The sequence below is a fragment of the Amphiprion ocellaris genome, chromosome 6, assembly GCF_022539595.1.
Source record: "Amphiprion ocellaris isolate individual 3 ecotype Okinawa chromosome 6, ASM2253959v1, whole genome shotgun sequence".
Lineage (NCBI taxonomy): Eukaryota > Metazoa > Chordata > Actinopteri > Pomacentridae > Amphiprion > Amphiprion ocellaris.
The window spans coordinates 36722033-36746746 of record NC_072771.1 but is presented as its reverse complement, the minus strand read 5'-3'; the positions used below and the strand labels follow the sequence as shown (position 1 = coordinate 36746746).

General features: G+C 39.5%; 1 protein-coding gene across 2 annotated transcripts in view; it reads right to left on the bottom strand.

The window, feature by feature from the left end:
* Window positions 1–24714, bottom strand: part of nf2a (NF2, moesin-ezrin-radixin like (MERLIN) tumor suppressor a) — an 84950-nt gene that overhangs the window by 39268 nt on the left and 20968 nt on the right. Inside the window, exons 11-16 of one of the 2 annotated variants that reach the window (XM_055011101.1) lie at window positions 23058–23180; window positions 22565–22764; window positions 21005–21098; window positions 18746–18864; window positions 16886–17033; window positions 10896–10963 (exon numbers count right to left, since the gene is read on the bottom strand). In XM_055011101.1, coding sequence (XP_054867076.1) covers window positions 10913–10963; window positions 16886–17033; window positions 18746–18864; window positions 21005–21098; window positions 22565–22764; window positions 23058–23180 — 735 coding nt within the window. In that variant the 3' untranslated portion in view covers window positions 10896–10912. Of the gene's footprint in view, window positions 1–8601; window positions 10964–16885; window positions 17034–18745; window positions 18865–21004; window positions 21099–22564; window positions 22765–23057; window positions 23181–24714 lie in introns of those variants that run through there. The other variant, XM_023276265.3, reaches the window with a different exon arrangement.

The window sequence follows — 24714 nt, the reverse complement described above, 5'->3', positions numbered from 1 at the left end:
TTGACTATATGCATGTTAGCGAGATCAGTCATTGTTGTTTGTTGGGGGGCTTTTCAACATATTTCTTCCAAATAAGAAAAAATAGCTGAATATTGTTTTCTGTAAACTAGGAAAAGAATTCTTTGGCTACCTTTAGCAGTGATCTACTAAATATCAACTTTCCTTTCTGCTCCATTCTGGTCACTTCCAACTTTTGTCAGTCACAAAAATATACTTTTTTTTTATTAAAAAAACATTATTAGGACCTAGTCTATATTTTGTGTTCATGCCAGTGAATGAGCTTGATGTAACAGTGAAGTTAATTTTGTGCATTTTTGAGATGTAAGACAGAGATGGATACTTATGAGTAGGATCAGTTAATGGTGTTTTTTTCTCAGAGGACTTCTTAAAAATAGGAGCACAGAAACTTTAAAACAGCAACAGAAAAATCCTTTCGCTACTTTGGGACAGAGATCTATTAATCCAATATGTAAAATTTGACAACTTTGATATTTATTTGGAGTGTGGTAGATGAAACTAAAGGAAGAGATAATAACAAGAGCTTTTGTTTATTGAAAAAAAATCTGAATTAGTCAATTCTGCAGAGAAAAGCAACTGAATTTCTTACTGCGTACATAACTTTTATAATATTGTTTCCAGTGTTTCCTCTTAGACGCTTTCTATTAATTAGAAGCCTCCATCTAAGATTATTGATAGTTGTGGCTGTCCAAGAAATATAAAAAACTATTTCTATTGGAGACTGGAAGATTAGGGATCGTTTGTCTCTTTTTGCTCTGTTTTGGTCTCCACTGACTCTTGTGGGAAATATCTGACTTTATAGCTGCTAAATCCTCCTCCAAGTTCAGCAGCTAGACATTAAGCATACTATCTGCCATTTGACAATATGAAGGTAGCTCATTTTAGCTAAAAACTGCTGTGTGCTGTAACTGGAAAACCACAAAAACAGATGTTAAATCGCTTCGTCGAGCTGAGAGGAATCGGAGACTTGAGTTTGTCACAAGTGCATTTAGCTTAAGGTTAACAGTTGTCTTAACAGATCAGAACTTTAAGATCAAAATCGCTGCACTGACCCTCATTAAGTAATATTAATGAATCTTGAAAACACAACATCGAGAAATCAACACCTTTGTACACAAAGAAGAAGAAAATTGGAAATTCTTTGAGATCTCAAGCAATAATTTCTTGCACCCTTCCAACCTCCAAAGAAGTTGTGCATCACTATCACACATATAGTGCTACCTCAGTAGATTAAATCAATACAGAGGTATCAGATGGAGAGGTGAGAGATGTATGTGTTGCTCCATCGTTTCCCAGACATGTCTGCACCACTGCTGCTGCTGCTGCTGCTGCTGCTGCATGTGCAGAAGCCAGTTACACAAACTCCACTGTGGCTGCTGCTTCTCCACCTTCTCAGTGTTCGGAAGTCCATTTATCGGTCATTCCGTGTTAACCTCGGGATCATATAGAGGTTACTTGTAGTAAAAAGTGAAGGCTGAAGTGCATGTAGAGTCCAAATGGTGTCACATCTGCAACATCTGCATGTGTATAAATGGCTTTGTGGCTTTCTGACCTTTTCCTTTTGCAACATGCAAAGAAGTGACACTCAAATCGAACGGTTTTCCCCTCAAAAATTGGTCTCTGATGGAAAACAAACCACAAGGTGAGTACACACAGAGGCCAAAGGCAGCGGAAGGGCCTGCAGCAGGAAAAACAAAATGCAAATCTGTTCTTCCCGAGCATCCCTGACACAAGATCTACAGCAGCTCAGCAGACAGGTAGGTATCTGTAGAAGTGGGTCAGTTAAACAGGTCAACATGGAGGGAAGCGAAGGGAAACACGCATTCTTCATACCATCTAATTAATACCTCCAAGACTTTTCTGGGAGCTATTTTTCCTCCCCCCGTCTCTCTCCCTGCTTGTATTTGAGTTTAAAATCAGACTGACACCGCCAAACAAGCCACCAGCGGCCCGGCGGTCCGACCATTAGGCTGAGCCCCATCTGTCAAAGCAGCAGATGCGTGGATTAGAATGAAGGTAAAGAGAAACTAATTTGGAATTAGAAGAGGAACTGCAAGGAAAAAGGTGCAAGGAACTGCCCCTCAGGATATGTGCATACATAATTAGTTTTTGCCGTTAAATTCGCTGTCTCTTTAGCCTTAAATATTCACCCAAAAAAAAGCCTCTTTCTCATTACTAATGCACAGCTGCCTTCTTGTCATGTCAACCAATGTCACAGTCTCATTAAAAGTCTCGCCGCACTTGCAATCTATACAATGCACTTCTTCTACACCCGGACTTCTTCATGCCCTCCGGTGCAGAGGGAAGTGAGGGGATAACAGGGGCGATCATGATGACCACCGACTCCTGCAGCTCCTGAAGACAGCCAGAGATTCAGGAAGGAAAAGCTGATAAATGAGGAGATAAGCGACGCAGGCGGGCCAAGAGCGAGTGGATATTACTGAAGATTGATCACGTCGAGAGAGACGAGTGGATTTCCACATTGTAATTTATAATAGACTGAGACAATTAAAACAGAGCTTATCTCAGGGTCATGAGAAAATGTATTCATAGCCTCTCATCAAGCAGTCCAGAGATGTACCAAAACAGGCAGGCACCCGCACTTCTCCTGTCTAACAAGCTGAAATTTTGAGAAAAAAAAGGGAGATTTTATTATTATTTTTCTCCCTTCTTCTCCTTCTTTCCTCAGCCTAAAATACCAAACTCATTTCCATCCGTGCTAACTGCAGGCAACATAATGAACCCAATCATGGCGATTTTCCACAGGCATTTCACTCGGAGACATCTGCACGCCGGTATGAAAGAAGATACTAATTTGGCTGGAAGGACCGAGAAGGATTTTGTAATTCTGTGTGTGTGTGTGTGTCAGTCAGAGTGTGGGTGCACGAATTTGAGTGAAACATGCCAGCAAAAGCCTGATGCAGCGACGGCGACGCTTCCAAGTTTTTTTTATAAACCCTACACTCCCCCTCCTTTTTGCAACTGTACCGAATGCCCTGGGACTGGAAAAATTTAATCACACTAAACATATGTGTAAGGTGAGGTGACACGCCATCAAATAAACACCAGCGTGGAGAGAATTAGAGAAAGAGCAGTGTCAAGAGGATTCATGCTGAACATCCTGTGAATAAAACACATTCCCACAGGATTCTGCACCTCAACCCCCACACATCCAGGCGAGTGGGGGGATTCACTTCAGTGAGTCAATGGAGGCTCCTGGCAGGACAGTTGTGAACGGCACCATGATAAATATTATTGCAGGTACAGTGCACACGTGTGGATTTATATAATGTTTCAAATCGCTGCCTTTCTGTTCATAAGCCAACAAAAATTAATGTGGTTATGACAACTAGTTTTTGCAAAATCTTATTGAGATTCCTGTGTAGGCGATAAGGTTCATCCTGGGATAAAAAAATAAAGTTAACGCCTACATCAGGGTGAAAGCACTGCATGAATGAAAATTTTTAAAATCTCTTCATGCTATTCAGATGCTAATTATTTATTTGCTCTTAGTATAAGCAAATATTCTCTTTTCCCTGCAGTGGAGTGAGTCCAGTCACATCGAGTGAGTTAATTGACACACCAGAGCAGAAACCTGGAGTATCAGGCATTTTCAGATGCTTGGAGCGTGCAAAGCATAATTTGGCTCCAAATTCAGTCAGCCAAGCTGGAGAACTGAAATCTCCATATGGTATTTTTAGACCTTATTATTGCCTTTGGCTATGTACCTCAGCAACTATCATGGAAGGGTTCTGATTGCAGAGTCCCACTGTTAAAATATGGTGAGGGCAGCGAGTTTCGAGTGTGGGGAGGGACTACAGTTTCACATCTAGCTCTAATAGCAACACTGGAGGGGATCAGTGAGACATGAAGGTGAGTGGTGGGTGGAGACAAACAGCAGAAAGAGCTCTGCCTCTTATCTGTCAGGGTGTACAGTTCAGTATGTGAACAACATGCAGGTTATAACCAGAAAATTGGGTGCGAGACAGGTTTATATTTGTTTTAATGGCATTTTAATGACTGGACTTCATAGTGTAATTGGGAGCTGCATAACACTGAAATAAAGTCTGCAAAATTTGAAGCACTGACTCGACAAAAACACTCATTTTTAGCTACATTTTTGGGGTTTATTAGGGTTATATCTAGTTATATATAGTTATAACTGACATGCAGTTTTTCACACTGGACTAAAGTTGGTTTTAACTACCACATACCACATGGGAAAAAAAATGCCCTTTGCAGCTCAGTCCCAGGTCGACTCCCAGTCAGACGGACCTTTGCTGCAGGTCATTAGACCATTTCCATATCATTTCCTCGCTATCTCCACTGGTCTATCTAAATAAAGACAAAATGCCAAAAGGGAAAATAAATCTTAAAGTCAGTCTGAAGATGGCCTTAGAAAAGTCAGTCATTTTAGGGAGCAGTATCAAGAACACTGGGGAGACTAAGAAGGAGCAATAACTATAGCAAACAGCAAAATTGAGTATTTTTCAGTGTCTCACAAAAGGATTGACCTCATCGGTCATCTCTGTGATAAAGATATAATTAACTTATCAACTAAAACTACTCAATCAGTGTCGTATCTAAATAAAGTCAGTCTGAACGTGACCTTAGAGAAGTCAGTCATTTTAGTGAGCAGCATCAACAAGACTTAGGGGATGATGTAGAAGCAACAAGTCTAACAAACAACAAAACAGAGTATTCGCTGGGGCCTCACAACATGATCAACCTCACTTTTCCAAATGGAAGTCTCATCTGTCATCTCTATGATGAAGATATAATTAACTGATCTACTAAAACAATTAATTCAGGGAGACACTGTCTACACAGTTAAATCATGAATGTTGACAGTTTCTGGCTAAGGGGATGTGTTGAATTTGAGAAAAAAGTGTGTTTTTGCACAAATTATCCATATTGTTCATCTAGTGAGGACTGTCTGCATAAAATATATAGACCTTTGCTGCATGTCATTCATCTGCTCTTTCTCTACAATTTCTCACCTTACACAATATCTATCTCGACTGTTCTAAATAAAGGCAAAATGCCAAAGATAAAGAAAAAAAACACTTAAATTTGGTCTGAATATGGCCTTAGAGAAAGTCAGTCATTTTAGGGAGAAGCATCATGAGGACTGAGGAGATGATGCAGGAGCAACAAGTCTAGGATTAGTACATTTGGACATCATTTTACCAAAAGAAAATCTCATCTCCTACTTGTACAGACTTTGCTGTGCTATTCGTCTGCTTTCTTTCCCCACAATATCCACCCTCACACTGTCAATTTCCACTGTGCTATTTAAATAAAGGCAAAATGCCAACGGTAATGAAAAAAATCCTTAAAGTCAGTCTGAACGTGGCCTCAGAAGACAGTCATTTTAAGAAGAGGCATCAAGAAGACTTAGAGGATGACGTAGGGGCAACAAGTCTAACACACAAGAAAATAGAGTATTTTTCAGTGTCTCATTAAAGGATTGACCTCATCTATCATCTCTATGATGAAGATATAGTTATGTTATCGACTAAAACTACTCAATTAGTTTAGGGAGACATCATCTACGTGGTTAAATCATGAATGTTGATGGTTTCTGGCTAATGGGATCCTTTGAATTTGAGAAAAAAAAGTGTGTTTTTTTGACAAATGACCAACCACGTTGTTTATCTGCTGAAGATTGCCTCTGCATAAAACATATAGAGGACACAGAAAGGTCACAATAATGAGGCAACATCATGCTGACACCCACGCAACTGAATCGTGATTCTAGACACTATCTATATGCAGACGCTATCTAGTAGAGGTATTTAAATTCATGCAGGTGAGGTCAGAGATAAGGTTTAAACTATCTAAGGACATATCAAAAGTGCACAGCCTCCTTTATCTACATCATGGTAACTCAACAGGTGGTTAGCATCAAGGTATAGTGATGCTGCCTACAACAGTAGAGTGGGGAGGAACAAGGTCGCACTAAGGGCAGTATTAATGGAACAAAGTCCCAGGGAGCACGCTCATGGAGGAAATGCATCAGCAGGATAAAGCAGCAGCGTTGATAAGAGCTGGTCCTCAGGCAAAACAGTCAGTGGATAAACTGTGAATGTGAAGCAAGAAGGCCACTCTGCTGGAAGGAGATTAATGATATTGAGAAAACACAGTTAAATTCATGATTTTTGCACGTACTTAGTTACATCCATTCAAATCTGCTGTCCTATCCACCCAACCAGTCCAAAGATAGGAGAGGTTTCTTCCAGTCCTTTGTATACGCACGATAAGGCACCGTATACCATAAAAGCAGCAGAAATTGAGAGCAAATGGTTAGAAATTCATTTGTCATCCCATGTGGATATATTGCTGCATCGGTCCAGAGCGTTATGAAGGGAAAAGGACTAAAGGATTACCATTTAAGGGCAGGTATGGGTGGGAAGAGATTAGCACATGGGAGTAGATTTGAGGACGCCATCGATAAGCCCGCCGGATATCGTGAGCTCAGCCGTAGCAGATAAAACACACAATGGATGGTTTAGTGTGTGGAGCTAAAAATGTCACGGGGATGCAGCAGATGAGACATGTGAAAGGAAACGCTTCAGTTGGAAAGTTATGGAGCGACTAGTTGGCTGCTAAATTCGTAGAGCAAAGTTGATGTTGGTGCTACATAAATTATGAGACGATTAATTTGTGGTGTGTTTGAAGACATGGAAATATATATATATATATATATTATATATATATATATATATATATATATATATATACACACACACACACATGGATTGACTTAACTTTTCCACAATAGATTCAGTGATTGTATGTGCTCATACTTCTCATTTTTAGAGTAAATAATGACCACTGTCTTAGGCATTGTATTGCCTGCATCCTCCCTAAATCTACGCCTATGCTATTAGTATAGCTGCAATCACAGGGATGTTTAAATGTTTCCTTGTGGCATCATATAAGTACTTAAATTTTCAGTGTTAGAGCTGTAATTGAAAATGAAGAGTTGAGCATTACATTCTCTTATGAGGTCTCGAAAATTTAAATTCCACTTCTGACCTGAACTGTCGCAAAAGTGCTGTTCCAGCTGCAAAATTAACCTTCATGCATTAAATAGTGTGTTGCTCTGTAGACAATAAACAGTGTCGCCTGTAGCTGCACATCATTTCAATCATGTTGGGATCCAGGGCACAGTGCTAAAGTGGTTAGAATTGGTATATACTCAGTATGTATAATTTTCTGATATGATACGATATACAATGGTGTGATCTTATGAGTTTTCTGGAAGAATTCCAAACTGTCAATTCAGAAAAGTAATTTAACAGCTCAGTTCGTAGTTTAAAGAAGCACTGACAATTAGCATCTGTACACTTATGTCTGTGCAGTCAAATGTAAAAAGATAATAAGGGCATTTTATTGGTGGCTGTACAATAAAACTGTTATTGTAACCTTCTTTTAATCCTTGAATCAGCTCTCCAAATGGAAGCTAACCTTGGATTAAGATACGAGGGTTTTCCCTTTCCATTGTGGGAGCTTGTTCTGTATTCCAGCTCTTGGCAGGTCCTGTTCAGCCCCAATCTACTCCCTGAGCCCTGTAGGCGAAGAAAACCTTTTCCAGTCTGCTGCAACACGAGTGTGTTTGTGTGTACAGCGCAGTGTGTGCAGGTGCGGCAACAACTGTGATCCCTCCGGGAATGGATAAATGACAAAAGATGCGAATCCTCCCGTCTCCTCCTCCTATTCCTTCTCCCTTAGAGGGGGAGGCAGCAATGAAGAAGATCTGTATACCTGTCGGTTCACAGCCTCCACCAGCCCAGAGGTGACACAGTTGTGGGGAAACTGGCCCCACAAATGAACTCAGCGCCACCCAATCAGACCCCCAAGCCAAGTGCAGGAACTCACATTAAAGAGTTAACGTGACACACAGCAGCACACCAGCAACAAAAGCTAAACGCATGGGGCATGCAGCATCCCACGCATCCGTAAGCACCGAAGCACACACACAAAGACCTTGTCACTCAAGCAAACGGGGTATGTGATCTGACACACAATGGAGGCTGCTTACATAACACTTGATTCATTTCAAAGGTGTAATTGGATGTCTGTTTGGGTTCGGCATGGAAAAAGGCTCCTGGCGCTCGCAGTATCAAAGGTGACATTCATTAAGAGCTGCCAAAATAACACAAAGTTTTTTCTGGAGGGATGTGAAAATAGAATCAATTGGCAGTTCTTAGGTTAGCATTTATTTATGTGTTTATGTTCCATTCATAATCAGCTGCTTCTATGTGTTAGACTGACCGGTACTGAATGTATCCTAGGCTCCAGGTCCATTTAAGAGACGCCTTTACGTCTCTAAAAAGCTGCTTTCCCTGCAATGAATGCAGGAGTTTCGGATGTTGCGTTCATTGTCAGGTTAGAAATCAGTTGTCATTTTTGTTTTTCTATAGCAGGAAAAGAGACACGCTGGACAGACTTCTCTCTCCAAACTGCAACAGAATTCACCAACAACCCAGCGGCATATTTGTATAATTATTTAAGGTAATAAGAGCCATGGCAGTTTTTCCACAACAAATGGGGAAAAAAACCTCAAACACAAACAAATCAGACCTATATGAATTTATTTTACACTCCACACATACATATCTGTTACATTTCTGTCAAGAAATATATATCTAGTAATATAAATACTTGAAGTTCACGCAGTTTCACTTTAAATACTGCTTATTATCCTTGTTAAACACAGACAGAAAGAAAATATAGATATTTTCTTTGCATTATAACTGCCAAAAATAAATTGCTTTCAGAGGGAAAGAGCACATTAATTCAAAAAAGACACATTAATTCAAAATAGATGCTAATTCATGTTTGGAAAAAGTCTTCACAGACACACACACACACGCACACACACTAAAAAAATAAAGAGACAGATCTTAGATGCGACACAAGCTCATATCTAAGACATTACGGTTCCTTCATTCAGAACCATCCAGTGCAAATAATCTTCATTTTTAAGAGCAGAACACAGCGAAGTCATTGCTGGAACTGTTGCAGGCAGCCAAAGCCACTTAATATGGGATCTCGATTTATACAAGATGTATATGTCTAAGACTTCACCGCAAAAAGCTGCATAAAGGCACAAACATTAATGCATGTAAAAATCACTACTCACACAAGTAAAGCAAACTCTTTGTTAGGAATCAGAGAGCTTTAGTGTTGAGATAAAGCTCAATATCCACCACAGATCATAAACTCCCCCCCTATTAAAATAAATGGCTCTTTAAATGCATGATGGTAAAGAAATGACCTGTATTTGCTGCTTGAATGTTCAATTTCAATGAAGGCTTTAGGAATAACATGGAATATAACAGATGGTCACTGTTATAGAGGGGAGTCTAAGACAACACAGTATACTGGTGGATATAATGATTAAATATCAAATGCTTCAGTTCACAGTAGGGGTGGCATATAATCATCAATCCTTTTGTTCAAATGCATCCGTTAGTGGTTTATTTCTACTTGAATTTCTTCTGCAATCAGATATTGCAGGTCGCCCCAATTGGACATGAGAGAACAACAATTCCAAAGTCCACAAATACAGTCTCATTAGGCCCACAGTGAAATAGGAGCAGTGCTTTTTTTTTCTCCTTTCGCACTGTCAAACTTCAGTTTTTGACGTTAATAAATTCCACTCTTACTGTAAACACACACACACACATTTTTTTTAAATGAATCTCTGATTTAGTGCACACACAAGGCTGCAGAAGGGTGTACTATGAAGAGAAACTAATGGGTTATGTCAAGCCTAAAGTCTCAATGTCATGAAGGTGGCTCTGTTTTAACCTGCTAAATCACCATGGTAACTGATGCTGCGCAGCTTTAGATGAGGTTCTGTTTTCAGTTTTGGAGTTAAATCTGTGGTGAGAAGCACCTCCCTTTCACTAATTCTTTTCTTGATCATATCCTCTATGAGCAAATATAGATTCTCAGCTGAGGGAATAAGTTATATCTGCAAACTTGCTGAGCTGTACCTCAGCAATGCTGCTGAACAGAGCAGTGCAGCTACAGCAGCACAAACTGTATGTGTCAAGTTGCCATGGGAACCTACAGGTATTCAGTTGCTGATGCAGAAAATGCATAATTATGTTTTTTATGTACGGTCCTGATTAGATGTCAGGTCTGTTTTATGCGGCCACTAGAACACAGACTAGAAAATTGATTAGTCTGTTGGCAAATATCACAGAGAATTTTTAATCAATAACATGAATTTCACTTCGATTTAGCCAATTATGGGACAGTTTTAGATTAAAAAGCACTTCTTGAATATCTGTTCAAATGGATAAAGTTTAAGAGCTGTTATGTGCAGCTTTCATATTAGAAATAAGCAGATATAAAAAGAGTGCAGTGAAAATAAACATAATAACTTGCACAATTAACAATTTTCTACCAGTGATACTCCCTTTTGTATCATTTGCACAAACAGCGCTTTTTACTGTAATCAATTATTATATTCAGCAGATTTATATTCATCCAGGCGTCACACAATTGGTCTATTTTAGTCAGAAGTAGAGTCACAGAAAGGGTCCTTTTATGTGAACATGCACACAGGCTGATGAAGAAAACCTGCTTAACAAAGAAAGTTGCTAACCACCGTCGTGATGACCATTAAATCTGATTTGGTTTTGTTTGGTTTTGTCAAGTCAGCCTGCACAAAGAAAGGCTGGCTTTGTCAAACTTGCTTCATGGGTCATCCCTCTAGAGTAGATGCAGATTAAGACAGTGTTTTGGTTTTTTTTGACTGTAGTGTTTGTTAGTGGTCTCCAGGTAGTGGGCCATAAGGTGACATAGTGTGGTCAGTCTTTTTCAAAGTAGAAACAGTGCTACATCCCTGTCCTTACCTCGACACGTCTGTAGTTTAAAGGGTCTCATAGTGGGCCAACTTGTTTTCGGAGCTCTGCAGTGTTAGCTGTGGAAGAGAAAACAACAAAGATGTGGTGAGGGAGGTTTGTATCAAATAAACAACAACAAAATAGACTGCAGGAGAGCCGTCTAGCGAGCAAGTTAAATCAGTGACAACATAAAAATCCAGTCTGAAATCATCCCTCAGCCTTCCTGCCTGCTCTAATCCTTCTATGTATTCCCAACACATGCACTGTGAGCAACTAGTCTCCACGAGAGCCTGAATTTCAACTGAGAGACCATGAAAACTAGCGCGTGGACAGTCAACAAGCTTGCTGGGTGAGAGCAGATTGCCTGTGCTTAGCTTTTAAAATTCTCCAGCTGTCAACAGCCTTTTTGGACTGTGTGCATGTGGGTGCAAACTGGGGCACTCTGGATGAGTTTTCTTTTCATGCAGCACTGAGGGAGTTGGCTGCTTCTTGAGCAGCCTTCCTGAAATCAGGGACTGTGTTGTAAGCGGAGTGTGCTGTGGTGTTTGGATTTAGCAGTGTCTGACACTGAAAATATCTCAGACTGTGAAGATTAAGGAATAATGCTTGATGTTTTTGTTGAATTCACACCTGTGATGTGTTGCATTCATCAACTGTTTTTCCTAATGAATTAACATCAGTGATGGAACAGCTACTCAGGTCATTTCTGGATGTAAAAGTAGCAATCTAACACTAAAAAAACACTCCAATCCACAATATAACATTAAAAAACATTCCATTCTACAAGAAAAGCACTCAGAGAGCACATTACTCTGACAAGGCTGCTCAGTCATTGTATGATTTCTGATGGATAAGTCCTGATAAGTCAGCAGCAGTGGATTTGTAGTAGGATCACAATCATGTGATCGTCAGCAGGCAGCTGACGTAGTGTTCACTTGTTGTCATAGTTACAGTGACGCTGTGCTGCTATCTCACAATGATACAGAAATCTTTAACAAATCTGTAGATCCAGACTATAAGCCACATCACTGCCAAAATCTAATCACTTGGTCCTTGTGTCATTTCTGACCTTCCCTGAAAATTTCATCCAAATCTGTTATTCCATTTTTGAGTAATGTTGAGCACAGACAAATGATCACCGATTGTCACATAACTCTGCCACCTTCCTTGGCAGAGTATAACACTAAAAACACTGAAATCTACAACATAGCACTAAAAAACATTCCAATTTACTATATAACACTAAAAAACATTCCAATGTACAATGTAACACTAAAAAAAAAACATCGTAATCTACAATCTTACACTAAAAAACAAACACTCCAATCCACAATATAACACTAAAAACACTTGAGTCCACAATATAACACTTAAAAAAACATTGCAATCTACAATGTAACACTAAAAACACTCCAATCCACAATATAAAACTAAAAAACAAACACTTGAATACACAATATAACACTAAAAAAACATTCTAATCCACAATGTAACAATTAATAAACATTCCGATCTCTGATATAATACTAAAAACATTCCAAATCCACAATAAAACACCAAAAAACACTCCAATCCACAATATAACAATAAAAATATTAAATTTCCAGAAAACTATATTTCAGACACAATTTTGGTAAAAATACAACACATCATCAGCAAAGTGTACTTCAAGTATGTCCCCTATCGGTTTATTAATCATTATATTGTTAACACTGATGCCTGTGTGAAATATTAGTGTATTTTTTTCAATTTGTCCTACATTAATATGCACAAAATAATATGAGCGCAATTAAAAATGTGTGATTTCAATAAGATCTGGTTTGCTAGTAGCTGTAATTCCTAATACATGTACTGCATACACATGTTTAATCCAGTCATGCCTCTAATTAACTTTAAAATGGCATTAGAAATAGCAAAACACACGATTTGACTTGTTTCCCTTGACTAATCAAAAGACTAAGTGATCATAAGGAGAGGATAATTGGAGAGTCTTTGGTGTGTTTACTGCAAACATAGCCCCAAGGTTATTCTGTTTGTAATGAATCTCTGATGGTACGAAAGCATGCAGCGTTGTTGATACATCTCGCACTCATCTCAATTTACATACACCGAAAACAAAAGTCAGCCTCAATCAGGGTTTACAACTGGATCCGGGTGAAAACTTTGCAGGTTTTTTTTTTTTTTCCCCAAACTCTCTACTAGAGACAAACTGATGGGGAGAGCAGTGAAAGTTCAATGCCAGTCACACAAAGAACTGTTAATTGTTTTTCTCTCCAGGTTTAAACGAGCTGCTGATGGATTAATTCAGGCCACTGGCGGGGCTTTAACCCTTTCACCACGGCTACCTACTGACTCTAATGTAACACGGCGTAAGACAGCACTACTTCAAAGTGGCTGGATAAACTTTCTCTTCTCTTTTAACATCTGTAGGGTAAAGGGAATTAGAGCGGCTGCCAAAGCAAATATTAGACCAGGGATGAAGGAGGACAGTTTGGGAAATCCAGGTTATTTCTGGGGAATGTGCAGATCGAGGGACTTAAGCAAATCCAAACAGATAATGTGTGGGAGACGAATGGATTTGCAGCGTAATGTTTACCGATCACCTTCTATTGTCCCTGCTGATGGGCGGCCTGAACTGAGTGTGAAAGCCTGACTGTGTGTTTATCTGACTCTGCAGCATTGTACTCCACACTGCCCACAGTGAGCAAGAACTCTTTATTCAACGCCCTGGATGTTAATGGTGTGAATGGCACAAAAAGCAGTCTATTTCCTAGAAGAGAAATCCTTCTGTGTGTTGTTTAGTACGATGAGAATAACCCCCGACGGTTGACCACCCGAGTGTGGTGCTTCACGCTGTCTGGATGGACCTCTATATAAATTATATAAAAGAAAAATAGTATTTCCTCTGTGGAACTTCACACAGAATCAGTGCAGCCCTGGTGCTGGGATTCAGCTGTTGAGAATGAGCTCTCCTGACAGGCTCGGTGCTAACAGAGCAGAGCCTGTGGCCTGGTAGAAGTGAAAAAGGCGCTGGGCCGTGTTAAGGGGACGTTCATTAATCATCCGGGGAGGAGGGGGGGATGCTTTTGGCTGAAAGATCTGTGCTTCGTTCCACAATCCCTCTGCTCCCCTCCACCCCCCGATACCTTCCGGTGGTCACCGACTTCACAGTGCATTCTTAGCATTTCTCCGTGACTCAGCCTCTCTCGAAACTCCAAATCCTTCGAACATTTTTGATCAGCCTCGGCCTTTCCTCAACTTCTCACCTTTCGGGCAGAGCTGACTTACTTACTTTCCTGACTTTCCCGCCATGTGTCCTGGCCTTTTTCCCTCACCGGCAAGATAAATGCAGACCGCCTCTGGTTCAATTAAACCAACACTTTCAACTTAGCTCCTTGTCCTCTTGCATGCCAGAGGTGCCCCCATCAATCCCAATGACTAATCACCCAGTAAAAATCAATTAGTGCCCCCTTAACAAGTGTACTTTACACTGGGAGACAAAACGAAAGAGGGGTGGGCTTTTTGTTACACAATGTGCTGGGAACATTGCTCACATTTTTGATACTTTTATTGAAATTAGGGAGATACTGGAGTGGGAAGATAAAAGAGAATGAGTCTAATCTGCCAGTTCATCAGAGGACAGTGGAAATAGAATCTATTTTTTATAACAATGCCGTTGCCTCTGACCAATCAATTAAAAAATATCCCCTCGAGCCGAAGAACTCTTTTTTTGCGTTATCATCACTAGCCCAGGCAAGATGAAATGGCTAACACTGATGGAGTTGACACATTACAAAAACGCAGCTTCACCTCTCAGTTGCTTGGTGAGTTTTTCTCTTTATTTTAATACACTTAAGACCAGCAATCACCGTGCACTTTTAGAGGTTATCGCAGAAAATGAATGAACGCTCCCCCAACGGGCTCCATCAAAGAAGAGAGTCGAGGTTGAATAATGAACCCAGGGCTGAGCGGAGCAAGTTGCTATTAAGAGATGCTGCGAGAATCAATACCCCGCCTTAAAATAATATGATGGTGAGGCATGTTATACGAGGTTGGACTATCAAACGTTGATAGACAGTTATCCTTGGGAAGATGATGTAAGATCAGTATTAAGACGCCGTTTACACTCCATCCCCTCGTGTGACTTGAGCGAATCGGGCAGCTGTTGAACCACTAAAATACTCGTAAATGTAACCGTTAGGGACAGATAAGGGAGTGTATCTCTTATCTATTAGATGGTACGATAGTTATCTACATGCACACACACCATGAGAAGAATGCTACATATCCCCATACGTAAAACACCACATGGCTTCAGCTACAGTTTTGCCTTCAGCCACAAAAAAAGAAAGAAATGAGAAGCCAGTTGGTAGCAGAGTTAACTGCTTACACAGCACTACTCCTTGTGCTGGCTGTTCCTCTCTGTAACTTTACTGTCAGTGCACATGCCAGCCGCTGGAATATTTTGCAAATAGGGGTGGCTAGAAGCACAGGAATGTGCAAAGAGAGACAAAGAGTTACTTGTAAATATTGGTTTTTGATAGCTGCATTGTTTTTTCAGAAGATTTTGGGTCTAATCTGCATTTGTGTATTTATATGGTTGAATCTCTGTCCTAGATGCAATCAGATTTCTGCTCTGCTCAAACACATTTTTGATTTGTTTCCATACTTATCCCCTATTTGCTGTGTCAACACTGTCTGCAGTTCAGCTGAGAAATCTCCAGCATTACTTACTTGTGGCTTCCTGGTTACACCGAAAAGCACAGAGTATTTTGTGCTTTTACAGACTTTGTTTAATGGAAACTATACATTTTTGGCATTTTTTTTTTTCAAAGAGACCTTATAGAATAGTCATTTTCATAACATATCGCAAGTCAGCTGCTAACACAGCTCTACTGCTTTTATTGTCTGTTCATCTCTGTAACTTAACCACTCGCTTATTTTACAAATTAACAGGAGAAGAGTGGATGGAAGTACACGAGCGTGCACAGAAAGGCAAAAAAGTTCCTTGTAAACATTAGTTCTTCATAGTTGCATTGTTGGAAATTGTACTCAAATTTATGTATTGACGTAGCTCAATCTTTGTCTTGCATACATTTTCCAATATATAACCAACATATATATATATATATATATATATATATATATATACACACACACACACACATATATATATATATACACACACACACACACACACACACACACACACACATATATGTATATACATACATACATACATACATACATACATACATACATACATACATACATACATACATACATACATACATACATACATACATACATACATACATACATATATATATATATATGAAAGGGTACCGTAGAGTCAATCAGATTTCTGCTCAAACACATTTTTTGATTTGTTTACAACACAACCTGCAGTTCAGCTGAGAAATCTCCAGCGTTATGTACTCGTGGCTTCATGGTTGTACCAAAAAGCACAGAATAATGTGTTTTTACAGACTCGATATAATGCAAACTATATGTTTTTGTCAATTTCTTTGAAAAGATGTGTAGAATAAAGTCACTTTTATAAAATATTACAAGTCCACTGCTAACACAGATATACCCTTTACTTTTATTGGCTGTTCCTCTCTCTAACTTTACTGTCAGTGCACACGCCGGCCGCTGGTATATTTTACAGGAGAGGGGTGGATGGAAGCACAGGAGTGCACAAAGAGACAAAGAGTAACTTGCAAACATTAGTTTTTCATAGCTGCATTGTTTTTCAGAATGATTTTGTGTACTGATGTAGCTCAATCTCTATGTCTCATATCCATTTTTCCAATCTATAACCTGAAAAGGTGCCATAGACGCAATCAGATTTCTGCTCTACATAAACACCTGCTGACTAATTTGGCTAATTTAGTGCACAAATGCGGACAGAGAAGTCATGAATGATGTGTCGTGTGTATAAGTAAGTCGTGGATTGTGTGACAGTCTGTGTCTGAGCATTTTGAGCTATTAAGTACCATTTTAAGGGTGCTGTGCTTGGTGATGCCCTTCGCTTTGTTTTGGAAGTGAATGCAGTCCAGAGGAGTCTCGTGCCCTCTCAGTCTCAGAAGTTCCATCTCTGTCTTCATTTCCTTCAGCACCTCATGCAGGTTCTTCTTCGCAACCCTAAACGTGGACAAATTGTAGGTTGTGAGACTGCTATTATTTCCAGGTTACAAAAAAAGCCCATTATAATAAAGGTGCAGGCTTGGAGAAATAGAATAATTTTTGATAATTCTCAAGCAAGTACCGTTTTGCATGTTTTAACCCTCTGAACCCCAAGTGGTCCCTGCCTGATATCTTTTGCTCTTGTCACATTATTAATCACTGTGGGCTTATTTTTCACTCCAATAGAAAGTCGTGCACCTCTATAGAAACAGCATAACCATGACTATGTATACAGAGAACTCAAAAATGTCTTCTTTGCAGCAGAACAGAGTCATAATGCAAGAAATTTTAAAAAGTAAGTTGAATTTCTTAGTATTTTTTCAAGGACTGAAAAAATGCCATCAAAATGGTGACAAGTGTTACCAATAAAAAAATTGCATTTTTAATTAGTTTCCATATTTGTCTATTTGCTCTGTGTAAACTCTGCCTGCAGTTCAGCTGAAAAAATATCCAACGTTAGTCACTTGTGGCTTCACAGTTGCGTCGAGGAACAGAGAAATTTTTTGTGTTTTTACAGACTCTGTTTAATGCAAATGATTTATTGATTTGTGATTGATGGTGTAATTTAGAGAAAAAAAAGAGAGACATGTAAAATAAAGTAATTTTCATAGAATAACACAATTGTAAGCTTAGCTTTGGTAAGGTTTTCTGATGGAACAGCAGAAAATAGATGAACAGTTCAAGAACCACCCAAAAGTTGAAAATACCACTACTATTTCTGTTTTCACAATTTCTAATTCTGATAAATGGTGTAATTTTAGAGATTCTTTTTGAAAAAGACAACAATTAACAATCAAAAAAAAAATCAAAAAGAATCATACCAAATGCCATCTCTAAGTCAGTGATTAAGTTAACGGCAACCTTGATTTGAATAATCTCCAACAGCTGTCAGCAACTTTATTCAAATACAGTAATAGCTGTAATAACTGTTCACTCAAATTTAGGGACACTTTTCCAGGTATTCTGGTCTGACAATCATAGAATATCACATTCTGATGGGCCTATTCACATTCTAGGTATTGTAATTCACAAGAAATTAAATGAGCTTTTCACAATTAACTATAATAACATCTTTAAAAAGACAGAATGACTGGTTAACTAGTCATAAATTAATTTTTTTCGGTATGTATATGTCAGTTCCATCACAGTCTTTCTTTAAGTCTTGAGAACCATTACGGTTGTTGCCCTGCAGGCCTGATGCCCACTTGCATTTATTTTAAAAAAACTAATTGCCTAATCATATGACAGCTGAGACACAGCTAATTTATTCAGCTCCACAGCCAGGGTCATACTTGTCTAAATGTGCTTTTTCCTGTCTGCAAGCACTGGCCCTAGCAGCTACTAAAATAAAACGCCTGAATACTGGCAGCAACATTAACGGCAGCTAGGAATGAGGGTCAAAAGCTCAGCTGAATTCAAGAATCAAAATGTGCATATTTTAAGTTACGGTATTCCTCCAAGTACAGCACAGCATCAATTTACAAAATCTTGGGTTACTCAAAAGCACCCTTTTTCAATCAGTCTTTTCCTTCTGACAATTAACATTTAATTCACCAAACCACTGCAGTCAGGTGGAACCACACAACCAGAAAGTGTGCAACGTGCTGCACAAACCTGCCCGAGACTCAAAAATAATAAGCAGGATCAGCGGAGCAGGACTGGCTACTCACTTTTTCTTCTCAGTCACCGTGAAGAAGCTTTTCATGTCAGTATCTTTAAAGTCAAAGCAGAGGGTCTCCCTGCTGAAGCTCAGTTCTTGAGGCACGCTGTCAGAAGGCAGACCTGGGGACTAGGATCGAAAAAAAAGATTACAGGGATGGTAGAGATGTAAATGAACTGACAGGAATAAAGTGGAAAATGGAACAAAGGACAGAAAAGAAAACATGGAGAAAAATAAAAGAATAAAAAGAGAAACAGAATGAAGGAAGAGGATTACAGCACACTGCAGAATTTATAGAAAAAACAAGTAGGACACATGGAGACAATGGTGATGGAGAGAGCAGTTCAAATGCAGAAAAGGGTAAAGAAAGATGACTGCTTCTTTGGTCACAGATCATGAACACACAAACATATGCTTTCAGATCTGACTAGAAGCCTGGAATGCATTGGCCACATGCTACCTCAGAAGCCTGCTGGATGAGAAGTGGACCTAATACACAATATAAATGTAAATCCGACGCTCGGCATGTGAATCCAAACATAAACATGGTTTGGCAGAGCACTGAGGGCAGTTTGACCGAAGCCGACGTTAATGGAAGTGGAGAACATTGTGCGTTTGTGTATTAGCGTGTTTGAGCGCGTAGAGTTTTCACTGATAAATGGACAGCGGCCTTCCAGTGGCAGCACGTCTTTTGTGTGTGTTTAGACTCTTCATTCATGAGCTGATAAGGCAGCAGCATTCTTGCGATGGCTGGTGTCTCAGTGCGTGTGTGTGAGTACATGTGTGCAGGCAGATGAATGTGTCATGTGTGGGTTTTTAGCATGTTGGAAGCTCTTGCGTAGGCCGCCTCATGCGCACCCCGGTCTTATGCAAGCATCTCTTGTTTAGCTTTGCAGGGCTGCAGTTGCATGTGTCAGTGTGTGCATGTGTAGGCGTATGTGTGCGTGTGTTATTAGGAGTCAAGATGAAACTGTCAAAACTATACGGTCAGTGCGTATTTTTATCCCAGCGGCAGCAACTCATTCTCCCAGTGGGAAAGGACACAACTTTTTTCATGCAAGTGCAGTTCTGTATTGTGTGTATTTGTTTGATGCAGATGTGTAAATGTTTCTGCCTGTGTGATTTGTTATTCATTTATTTTTCACGATATTGGACTTCTCAGGTTATTAAACATTGCATTACATTAACTGTATTGTTTATAAGTGTGCAAAACCTTGACAATTAAGTAATATTAATGAATTAAATGTAATGCTATTTAACATTTAATGGCTCCTGCGTTTCTACGGTGGAAGAATTTGATGCTTTTTTAGGTCCTAAGTAACAGCAAACTGAGTATTTTGAGGTTTTGCACAGGATATTTTGATCAGCTTTTTCACTGTTTTCAGTTGTTTGGACACATTTTAATTGATACTGAAAATAATAATTTGTTGCACCTCCATAAATATGCACTGTAACTTTCAAAAAACATTACAAAAGCAAATCAATGTCGCTGATGATGTGAAATTGTTATATCAGGTTATTTTACCTATTTTAAAATGACTCTGTAGGTGCCCAGATTGATTGCTTAAAGACTCAGCAACCCTTGATTGTCCTTGAACATTTACATTTGACTTTGCCAAATCAATTGCATATTACATGACTTAAGTGCATCTACCTGTGAACTTCAAGTAATTTCTGGGTGTTTTTTTTTTTTCCTGTCACATTTTTAATCATCAAAGGCTAATTTTTCATTGCAATATAAAGTCCTGCTGATTGATGTAAACAGCACAACAGTGGATTGAAGTAGAGAAAACTCAAAAATATCTATGTAGTAAAAAAAACAACAAAAAAATAATGGAAGCTGAATTTCTTTGATTATTCATTATACAAAAAAAAATTCCCTGAATATCTGTCACGTGATTGTTTTATGCAGCTGAGTCAGTAATACGCCAAGAAGCAGAGATTTTTTTGCCTTCACAGAATCTTGTAACTATAAGGGGTTTATGTTTTGGCAAATGTTTTTATGAGACAGATGCCAGTTCTTAGCTTACATTTGGTCCTGTTTTACCAACAAAACCAATAGTCACACAAAATTACATCAAAAAGTAAAGTAAATCCAACGATTATTCTTGTTTTTACAGTTTCTGGCTATGTTAAATGGTATAATCATTTTTGGTTTTTTGAAAATGACACCCGACGACAGGTTTTGGGATTCTGAATGTTAAACCTATGTGAGCAGTAACACTTTTGTCATAACTACATAACCTGAGGCAGCTACTGTATAGACGACCTTGCTTGTAATCTCCAGCAGGTTGTGCTTTTCCTCGCGTTCTGCATGTCTGGCTTCCTGCAGCTCCTGTTTCAGCTGCTCATCCTCCTTATCCCTGAGGGACAAGCAGACAGAAAGATGCATTCTTAATACTTTAATTCACCTCCCAGTCCTTCAAATCAAACAGGATTATCTAAATTGATTCCAAAATTATCTTACATAATCAGTATGTCAGCACTCAGTGAACCACGAATGTCACTTTGTTATTACCTGGGTGATCAATGTATGACCCCCAAAAGACAATCATTTCTGGCTCTGTTATTTCACCACAGAGATGTAAGAATGTTATATGTGAGTGATTCCATTTCTTTTGATTGTGGTCCTGAACGCTCAGTAGTTCCTCATTGATGTGGGGGAGCTATGTGCCTCAAGGGTTTGAGTGGACGTAGTCATTTACATGTTGAGTGCTGCAGGTTTAAATTTTCTCTGGTGCAGAAAAGTGCTCGTCCAGAAACTGTAGTTACTGGCAAGTGGTTAATGGTGCCCATTTGGAATGATTGCCTACTAAATGTAGAGGCTCTGAAGTGATATCCGTAGTATGTATGCTGTTGTATTGTGAAAATGGCATGAGTTCTCTACTACAATTGATTGGCATCTATCAAGCTTTACAGAGTGCTGACTAAGAATCACTCAAGTCTCACTCTCTTCATCCATCTGACCTACAAAGGAGTAAAAAAGTCAAGAGCACATTTTGTACTTGATTTGATTGATTTGATCTACGCCCAGGAAAAGAAAATGACAAAACTGCAGATGAAACACAGATCAAGCAGTCAGTTTTAGTACTGTTTTAACTTCAGTGTGTAGTAAAAGAAGCCATTTGATAGAAACTCCTAACATCAATCAATACTTCTGTTGACAGTTAACTAGCAGAAATTAACTCTTGTGCCTCAGACGTACTGGGAGGCCTGCTGAACAGAAGCTTTTACCCCCTATTTTTCCTATGTGTAAAGTAACCTGCAAGAGAAAATCCTTTGAAAATAAATGATTTTAACCAACTTAGAGGTTCTTATTCTTCATTTACACTGTAAATGCTGCTATGTTTATTTGCTCATATTTTTATTATTCTCTCCTCAACTTTTACACCTTATTTTTAGTACTTTGTTGTTTTTGGATATTTTCTGATTACTGTACAATGAGAGATGAGATTCACTGGAGTCAAATTCCTTGCTTGGCCAATAAAGTCGATTCTGATTCTGGTTCAGATTTTATCAAGCACTTAACCGAGTTCTGTGCTTGGAGCTTGTTGACCTACTTCTGTGCTGCTGAACAAACTGATGTGCAGCGACATGTTTGTGCACTTTGACACTGAACAGCACTCAAAAACGTCTGACCTGTAGAGGCTATTTAGGAACTGGATGCCCCTTGTAAGACAGATTAGTCTGTTAGAAAGGTTTACATTTCATAGGAAGAGGAAAAAACGCGTAGATGGTGCTTACTGAGACAAAGCCTCAAAGTAGCCAAAACTGAACAGCTGTGTGACTGAACATTCATCCACCCAATCCTCATTCTTCTTCTCCTCACCTCTTTTCCGACTCCTTGTCCATCTTGAGGGCTACCATCTCTGCCTCCAGCATCTTCTCCGGCTCCCCCTGGCCACAGATGGCGGGCACTTCATTGTGCTGCTTCTCTGTCTCAGCCTCGATTGCTTTCTGGGCCAGCAGTTTGGCATCCTGTTGTGCGGTTTTGGCCTTTTCAGCCAGCAGATCCTGCCCCAAACACAGCTGGAGAGGAGAAGGAAGAGGTAATAGGTGGCAGGTTAAATGCAAGAAGGGGAGAGGGGGCAAGAAAAGTTAAAAATGGGAGTGGAGTGGGAAAAATGGAGCAAAGAAAGAGACATAGCGTCACAGATGAAATATGTATGGAGAAAGAGAGAACAGAAGGGGTGAGAGAGATGTAGAAGAAGGGAGGTGAAAAGAGAAAAAGCGAGGCAGAGCCATGGGGATTTCACTGGCATTACTGTGGCATAGCCAACAAAACAGTGGATTTTTGATTCAACTAACCAACTAAATCTTACCAGTAGCACATTGGACATGTGCACGTCATTCTGCAGCTGAATTAAGCTCATCTCCATCTCATCCCTGGCTCTCTCTGCCGCATCTCGCAGCTGCCGTTCCTTTTGCAGACGATGCTTCGCTTCCTGAATGACACAGACATTGGAGTGTTGGTCAAAGAAAAGAGAATGTGGTTGGAAAAATGAGTGGAAATATGGATAAAGACAAAAGGAAACATGGCAACAAAAGATGGAATATGAATGAAAATACAATGGACAAAGCAGAGTATGGATCCAACAGAAGAAAATCACATGACAGATGCACCCAACGGACACATCGATGCAAGAGGAGCGAGGATTTTGTCGACACACACGGTTTTGTGGGACATTTGTAAAGTTCCTCCTAAGAAAGCAGCTTGATTGGTGAACTACGACAACCACATCAAAGAGATACACTGCTGAAGTATGGAACAAAATGAAAGTGGTTGGGCAGAATGTTTGATTTGTCTCACAGTGAGACAGTGAGTCAGAAAGTTGACCACGATTACTACATCTTAAAACAATTTTAACACCTTATTGAGGTACCAATACAAAGCAAATGTATCTCAGTTCAGCAGAGACAAACTCACATCATTGTTCAGCACTCATCAAATAACCAATGGACAAAAGTGCATGAACTGGTGCAAACATCAGATGTGTGATGAACCAGGCCCTGCAGTTACAGTGGTGCAAACTGTATGCATCGCAGTGCTACAGAAACCTACGCGCATTCAGTTACTGATGCAGAAAATGCATAAACATTTTTATCCTTGTCCCTACACTGCTGGTACTGCAGCTAATAGAACACAGAATTGAGAAGTCTTTCGGTATTTATCACAGAGAATCTACTATCAGTAACATTGCTTTCATTTTGATTGGGACAAAAGCTAACGTAACTTCCATGTATCCTTCACTGAGGGGCAGCATCAGACATAAATGCATATCTTTAAGATCATCTGTTAAATGACTGAAGTTTGAAGTTTAGGAGCTCTACGTGCAGCTGTCACATTTGACAGTGGAAAATAAAAAAACTGACTTACATTTTCAACTATTTTCTATCAGCATTTCTCGACAGCATCATTTGCAATAACACTTATTTTTACAGTAATGTTTATTTTGTATTCTTCATAGATTCCATTATAACAAACGGATGCCAAAGACTGAAGTAGGCGACATACCATAGGTCACATGATGTGTGAAAAGACCCCTTTTAAGGAAGTGCACATGGATCATGATGAAGAAGACATGCCCTTTGGGTCCAACTCCTTATACAATTCAATTCAATTGAATTTTATTTATATAGCGCCAATTACAGTCAAATTGTCTCAAGATGCTTTACAGAACCCATATGCCTGAACCCCCAGAGCAGCCCTAAGGTGACAGTGGCAAGAAAAACACGCTTTTAACGGGGAAAAAATCCTCGAGCAGAACCCAGCTCTAATGTGGGGGAACCCATCTGCTGCTGGCCGGGTGGGTTGAGAGGGACAGAAGAGGTAGAGGGGTAGAGATAGAGGGGAAGAGATAGAGAGATAGAGATGGAGGGGTAGAGATAGAGGGATAGAGATGGAGGGGTAGAGATAGAGGGATAGAGGTAGAGGGGAAGAGATAGAGGGATAGAGATGGAGGGGTAGAGATAGAGGGA